Here is a 7,802-nt window from a genome sequence, read left to right on the forward strand (position 1 = left end):
ACAAATTATTAGATGCAGGCAGTGAATGGATGTTTCATCTGTACTACCATGCTGGGAAAAAGACAATGGTAGTAATGAAAAGGATGAAATTAAAGAAATCAGGAATTAGTCTATGGTTTAGGTATGTGGGGGGGGTTTTCTGTGCAAGGTTAGAGTTTATTTCTGTCACTTGAACACTGATTCAAGGTATGTCTACACTTTCCTTAGGGCAGCCGAGTTTGGCTTTACTACTGAATATTGTTAACCCCCTGCTTTCCCTGCATGCAAGGCAGAGAACACAATGTTCCTCCCTGGGGCTTTACTGACCACTGGGCTGGCAGAACAGGTGGAAAATAATTATCCCACACTTTCATGCCAGTGTCACAACAGGTGTTGGCTTTTCCAAGCAAGCCTGTCTAAGTGGATTCCTTCTGGCCTGGCTGATCAGTTGTGGGGGTCTAGGAGTCTTGCTCAGGAGCAAATGCTCTTCTTCCTTGCTGGGCATGGGGCAGAGACAAGGGACTACAGCAAGGGTGAAAACATGCCTCCTGCTGTTGCAGGGCTGCGGTGGAGAGCAGCGAACAGCCTTACACACAATGCTGCTGGCAAGATACTCTGACTCTGCAGCTGGCACTGCAGGGTCCAGTGCAGGACCAGCCAGACTGTGCCTGCAGAGCACATCTCCCATTGCACACATGCATGGGTGCTAACAGTAGCAGTGGCTGCTTCCCAAACTCTCAGGGCAAGAGAGATTACTTGCTCCTGGGAATCCTCTGTATGGTAGGAGGAAGGTTTACCAAAAGCAGGGCTCCACCTTCAGGGTGATAAGTAAATGGTAAAAATTCCCAGGAGCAGGGCATGCAGTGTAGAAACAGCCTGGGACTCTTGGCCACATGCTGCAGAAACAGGAAATCCCAGGTCTGATCAGGAAACAGAGGCTGGCCGTCAGAGTAGGGGGAGTTCCCTCCCCACACCTGCATGGGCTTATATTGTGTTTGCAGGGAAAGAGAAAACTGCACTTGGGATTCTATCAGCAGTTCCTAAAGACACTATCAGCAAAGGTAGGAAAGAAAAAAAAGAGAAGGGGGTGACAGTGTGTTTCCTCATATAGGTACTAGAATACCTATAGCCATATCACTGTCCATCTTTGACCACCAGCTTTTTGATGAGCTCTGACCTTGGCTCTTTTTGTCTCTTGCAGAGCTCCACCGCCACGAGAGCATCCAAGAGAAGAACGTGAAAGAAGCCAAAACCAAGTGCAAAACCATTGCATCCCTGCTGACAGACGCACCCAACCCCCATTCCAAGGGGGTGCTGATGTTCAAGAAGCGAAGGCAGAGGGCTAAGAAGTATACATTGGTAAGCTTTGGGAGCGTTGACGAAGACCGCTCCTACGAGGAGGAAGACGGAGTTTTTCCAACTAGTGAGTCGGAATTTGATGAGGAAGGTTTCTCTGATGCCCGAAGTCTAACTAATCACTCAGACTGGGACAACACTTACCTGGACATTGAAAAGTCCAAGTCTGACTCTGAACAGAAGGAAGGGAAGCAAAAAGGTTTGAGTGAAGCCTCAGGTAAAGGAGCACGATTATTTGAGCAGCAGAGGGAACGGGCCGGGAAGTACACAGTCGAGAAAGTTCCGGCACAGAAGAGCCCCCAGCTTGCCCCAGCTGCCCAGCTGCAGCAGGGCACAGTGAACGGAGATATGCCTGTGCCACAGAAGGCAGACAGCGTGCCCCTCAGCATCCACCTGGAAGGTGTGCAAGTGCCCAGCAAGCAGCCAGCCACCCTTCCCACTCAGCTCCTGGCACCCCCTAGCCCCACTTTCTTCCCACCTCCCCCAAGCACCCCCGACCCATTCTCTGCAAGCTCAACAAGCATGTTCAACAGGTCTGCACGGCCCTTTACTCCTGGCTTTTCTGGCCAGCGTCCAGCAACGTCCTCTGTCATCTTCAGGCCATCTGCACCCAAGAAACCTAGTGAAAGTCTGGGTGTGCAAAGCACAGTGGTTCCTCCTTTCTCACCTCTGGCTCCAGGAACACCTGCCAATGCACCAGTGGCAACACACCGCGGTCCAGTCAGCTCCTCCACATCTCTGTATATTCCTGCACCAGGAAGGCCAACACCACCACTGGAGTCACAGTCAAGAGGGGGAGGATGTGCTCCAGAGACTAAGCCTTCTGCCAACACTGCCCGGACATCCACCACCTCTATCTTTCTGTCAACTCCCTCAAAGCCAGGAGGGGAGGTGGCCTCCACAGCATCCCAGCCACGAGTGCCTGGAACAGCCTCTTCTTCTTTGTATATTAGTCCAGCACCATCACAGCACACAATAAGCAGTTCCCCTGTGCCAAAGCAGCCTTCTCCTGCTGTCTCACCAGCAATGCCACGACCTCCTTCTGAGCCCTTAACCTCCAGGGAGCAGAGAATTGCCATGCCAGCTCCCCGCACAGGCATCCTGCAGGAGGCTCGCCGACGGGGCAACAAGAAACCCATGTTCAGTAAGATTGAGGAGAAGAAGAAGAATTCACCCAACCCTGAGCTCCTGTCTCTGGTGCAGAACCTGGACGAGAAGCCTAAAGGTGACCACCCCGGGGCAGGCTTTGAGTCTGGGCCTGAGGAGGACTTCCTCAGCCTGGGTGCTGAAGCCTGCAACTTCATGCAGTCCTCTGGCCGCAAATTCAAGACCCCACCTCCAGTGGCTCCTAAGCCTCAGCAGCAAGATGCCGGACTGGTAAATGGGGCCCAGGACATGCCTCAGCTTAAAGGCAAGGGGGCAGAGCTCTTTGCCAAACGCCAGAGCCGCATGGACAAATTTGTGGTGGAGACAACACCGAAGCCACAGTCCAAGCCCAGGACCCCCTCTCCTTCCCCTTCTCTACCCTCATCCTGGAAATATTCACCCAACATCCGGGCTCCCCCTCCAATAGCTTACAACCCAATGCATTCCCCTTTCTATCCCCTGGCAGCCAGCAAATCTCAGGCTAGCAAAGCAGAGAGCAAAGTGAAAAAGGCACCTGGCCAGAAATCAGGGATCAAGGTCATTGATGTGATGCGCCACCAGCCCTATCAATTAAAGTCAGCCATGTTCTGTTTTGGGGATCCCCCAAACCCCAGCATTCAGGAGTCTCCTGGTCAGCCAGCCCCGCAGGGTAGCTCGTCCTTCATGGCAGCCAAGCAGGTGCCTGTGAAAACAGCCAAAACCCAGGAGATTCGCCGCTTCTCCACTCCGGCTCCCATGCCAGCTTCAAGCAGCCTGGCACCCACCGTGCTTGTGCCCCGCTCGGCTACCACGTTGGATGAGCCAGTGTGGAGAACAGAAATGGCCTCTTCTGCCCCTGCTACACCAGCGCCATTTCAGGTGGAGCTCAGTCAGTCCCCTAAACCATACCAGAGCTCCCCAGAGTCTGGTCAGGCAGCCCAGGGGCCTTCCCCAAACCCAGCCTCGGCCTCTCGGTTTCAGGTGGCCAGGCCCAAATTCTCAGCAGCGAGAACAGGGATGCAGGCCAATGTGTGGAGGCCAAGCTTTGGCCACCACTGAGGAAGGCACCCCTCCCATCTTGTCCATGGCCCCGCAGAGATAGCGCTCGTGTTGTCTTTCATGTCAGCTCAGTACATTGGGATGAGTAACAGAAAATTAAGAAAAGAGAAAAAAAAATTACTCCCCTTCTGCACCACCCTCTTCCCCACCCTCCCCTTGGTCTCAGATGGGCAGCTTCATGGCAGGGCTTGCTGGCTGTGGCTACAGCAGGAGGAAGAATGTGGAGAGAGGGCGTGTGTTGTAGTACACAGAGACTGGGAACTTGCACACATCAGCAACACCCACCTCTGGAGGGTGTGAATGGCAGGGGTTGTCTCACATGAGGACATGTAGGCGGTAGTGGTTTTCCTTTCCCAAGAGCTTTGGAGTCACCCCTGAATGGATGGAGACTGGGGGGCAAGAGCTTTCCAGGAAGAAAGGGTTAGAGGTGGGATTACAGTACAGAAGCCCTAGCTTCCCCATTAGACTGCTTTTCTCTGAGCCTGTCAGTCTGTACACACGCATCTGTGTGTGCACACACACATGCACACAGCAACACTCAGCAGGAAGTGAAAGTAGAAGTGGGGGTTTGCCTTGGACACTTCTCCCAGGCTGCCCTCTGGAGGGGCATGGGGAAGGAGGCGAGAGAGCAGAGTGAGGGAGGGTGTTTGCACATGCACGTGTGGGCCATGTGCCCTGTGCAGGAGGGTGGACATGTGTGCTTGTTCCTCCAGTCACCAGGGCTGGGGGTAAAAGGGAGAGTCATCCTAGCTGGTGCTAAACATGGCTATCAGATCTGGGAGCAGTTTGCCAAAGAAGGGCATTGAATGGACTTGGTGGGGCTATCACAAGCTGGACAACTGCAGAAGGAAGTATCAATTTTGGAGGATACACAAAGTCAAAGCTAAACTTAGGCAGTGGCTGGTTGGTGCAAGGAAGACCCTGCAGCATTAGTTCCACTGGAACAGGATACAGATACTGTAAGTACAAAGGAGGATTGTGTGGGAGAAGGTACAGTTGGCTTTAAAAGGAGGCAGGACTGAATACACACTTGCACATCATCTTTTTGTTTAGTACAGAAGTGTGGCTAGATTGGAAATGGGTCATGACATAAAACTTGCTGAAAACTCTGTGATGAGCTGGAAAATGGAGCCCTTTTACAGATACTTCCAATATGGAAGTGGAGGGCAGGGAAACAGAAAGTCACAAGTAGAACTTTATACTAAACGACTTAAGTATCCTTGGGGTCTGTTTGGTAAGAACTTAAGTGCTCTGAGAGTCCCAGAGGATCTGCATTCACACACATGTACAGAGCTCAGTTTGCTGGTGATGCTGGAGAAACAGGACTGGTTATTCCTCGAATGTCCCAGACTAGCCTCAGACTTAATCCCTACACTAAAGGCACACAAGAAGAAAGCATTCCCTTTCCCAGGGAAGAATTCATTATACTAGTAGGGACTGTGCATGTGTGTGTGCATGTCATCTGTGCTCTGGTTTGCACACACCCCTGCCATTTGCTTTCCACCTGTGCTCCACCTTTTGCAGTAGCCACTTTTACAGTGTGAGCCCACAAGTACACCAAGAAGGCATTGCTCCTGAAGCACTGGCTCCTAAACAGCAGATGCCCCAGCTGCAGGGAAGGGGCTTGCCACCTCTTCCTGGGCAGGGGTTGCCCAGCCTTTTGCTAGATCCTCAGGAATGAGTACTGGAGGCAGGATGAAGGTCTCATAGCTGCACTTGAGATACGTCTCCATCTCATTAGACTTGCTCCTCTCCTTCAGGCAGAAGCCATCCTCTGACTGGAGTGAGCATAAACTTTGGATGTACAAAACTATAGCTTCTGGGGAGAAAAAAAGGAGAACAAATAGGGCTGATGTCAAGCAGTGCAGCTAGTGTCCAAGCCAAGTCCAAGCCAAGCTTCCTCCGCACAGCTGGAGCTTACGATATGTAGTTCTTTTCACAAAACCTGGGTACTCTACTTTTTCTTGGAGGGTCTAAAGTGCTTCTCTGTGAGCACCTGGAGATTTTGCACATGTGCTCTCCCATGAAGAAAAAGAGGTCTGGAGAACTAGCTAGCAGCTCTAGTCCCGGACAAGCTTGGGAGGGAGAGAATGAGAGAAAAGGAGAAGTAATATACAATCCTGCCTTTGAATCCTTCACACTCTGGCTGGGCTTGTCCTGCAGGCCTGTGTTTGCAGTGCACATTCCTGGGGGCTCTGAAACATAGGATAAGCATGCTGTGGCAGGAAGAGGACAGCACTTACACCTCACTTGGCAGACTATCAGCCATAGGAGAAGATGGAGGGAAAACCTTTGGAAATGCCTTTAGTTAACGAACAAAGGGGTGGCTGAGCCAGAATAGGTGCTGCACTGACTGTATGACATAGAGAGCAGCCAACCTGAACTGTTGAGGTGATTGTATGTGTTCCTGGAAAGTCCCAGAGAGAAGGACTTAGGACAAGGTGTCACCACAGACTTAATTCAGATCACCAGAATCCACTTAGTTCTGGTGAAGGGGAGCAGCTATGCTACAAACCTGATTTGGACAATTGCTTTCTCATTCATCCTGTACTGCATTGCATTGCCAGTGTTTCTGGAAAAAATTTCTGTGCGCTGTAGCAAGCTGAAGCTCTGTGATTTTTTGCAAACATGGAAGGACGAGTCTTCTGTTTTTCTAGGAAAGCTGTGGAAAGGAACTCAAGGACTAGCAATGCTCCAAAAGTTTGTTCTAGTCTTTTTGTGGAGGGCTGTCTGTCACTGGCTAGTGGTTTTAGTCCCTAGTCTTAGACAGACAAGCTAGCCCAGGTTGAAAGCATTACCGAACTCAGGTGAAGAGAGGGGTTGTGTGGACCAGAGAAAGGGTGCTCAAGATAATTCTGTAGTGAAGAAATAACCTCAGAAAGTCTGAATCTTATTCCAGTGTCCCTTTCCCTCAGGCCCCTAAAGGTAAGTGCTCTCAGGGCCTGAGTGTCTCAGGAAATTCATTTTGCCACTGGAGAAAAAGAGAGATCTGGCCTTAGCACGTAAGGGAGATTAGAGTGGTCCCGCTCCAGATTTCTGTAAGACGCTGATGCAAGCTAAGGAGTGATGGCCAAACACTGCTGAATGTTAGATGTCAGGACCCAAGTGAGTGGAATAACTGCATTTGGCCCATCACTTCTGACGATGTAGTAGGCAGAAGATGAAAAAAGTTAGGTCCAATTGGAGAACAAATATTAAACACCAAGCAAAGAAAAGAACCAGGAGGCTGGGGTTCCTGCATTTCACTTCTAACATCCTTGGTTCAAAGCTATGTTTAGAAGCAAAGCCAAAGTAGTTTGATGGATCTCAGCCCTCCCAATCTTTTCTGGATCCTATGCTGAGACAGGACTTGATCTGAAGAAGCAGAGGGTGTTGCAGATGAGGCCTACAGTGCTTGTGGTGTATCCCAAATAAGGCCTGTGGCTGCAAGTAGCATGAGATGAGAAATAATACTGAGATGCATCTGCTAAGCTATAAGGAAGAAACCTGCACTACTGTTGGCTTCAAGCAGCTCTGCTAGTGTCTGCTCATGAAAATATTGTGGCTGGCCTGTTAGAAAGGTCACAGGTGAGGTTACGAGGAATACTTTTGAACCATATAAGCTTGTCTTGAGCCTCTCCAAATTTCTAATTCCTCAGCTGTTGAACAAGCACAAACATAAACAGTTGTTTGACAAGTTCTAGCTCCTACCTGCTAAGTTATAAGCTGCAGTAGTAGGCCAAACCCCAGTGTCCCCTTGTTAAGCATTCGAAGATGTCTGCTGGGCTCTGATTTAAAACTGCCTATCATCCCTCCTCTCTAGTACGCTGCAGGTGACACATTGCAGCTATGGCAACTCTGGGGATTTATCTTTGCTTCAGAAGTATCGGTCCTTTCCCTGTGAATATATGGGAACACTTGCCAGAGAGAACCTCAACATCCTGCTGCAGCTGAGAGGAAGAATCTCAGAAGAGACTGGAGTGAGGAGGAGTCATTGATTGCCAGACATGAGCACTGTTCAAGCCAAGATTGTCCCTCGGAAAGAACATGCTCCCTTTCTGCTATAACATCCAGCATCCCCTACCAGACCCTCTTCCTAGAAGAGACACGTCAGTGCTGTGAAAATGGGAGCCCAGCAGCAGTGCTCTGTCCGGTGGAAGATGTGACCCCAGAAGAACAGAGTTGGCATCTTTGTTTATGGAAATACTTTTTTTTCCTTTTCTGTTTTGTCTTTTTTTTTCCTCCAATTTATAGTCACTTTCTATTTGTTTGTGCAGAAGAATAAACTTGTGATATGCACTTTA

General features: G+C 50.1%; 1 protein-coding gene across 2 annotated transcripts in view; it reads left to right on the plus strand.

Moving 5' to 3' along the window:
* Positions 1–7,802, plus strand: part of SYNPO2L (synaptopodin 2 like) — a 41,818-nt gene extending 34,016 nt beyond the window's left edge. For both annotated transcript variants that reach the window (XM_074830660.1, XM_074830661.1), the window contains one exon: positions 1,181–7,802. In XM_074830660.1, the coding sequence (XP_074686761.1) occupies positions 1,181–3,519 (2,339 nt within the window). In that variant the 3' untranslated portion in view covers positions 3,520–7,802. The remainder of the gene's footprint in view (positions 1–1,180) is intronic.

This window comes from Strix aluco, chromosome 7, assembly GCF_031877795.1.
Source record: "Strix aluco isolate bStrAlu1 chromosome 7, bStrAlu1.hap1, whole genome shotgun sequence".
Classification (NCBI taxonomy): Eukaryota; Metazoa; Chordata; class Aves; order Strigiformes; family Strigidae; genus Strix; species Strix aluco.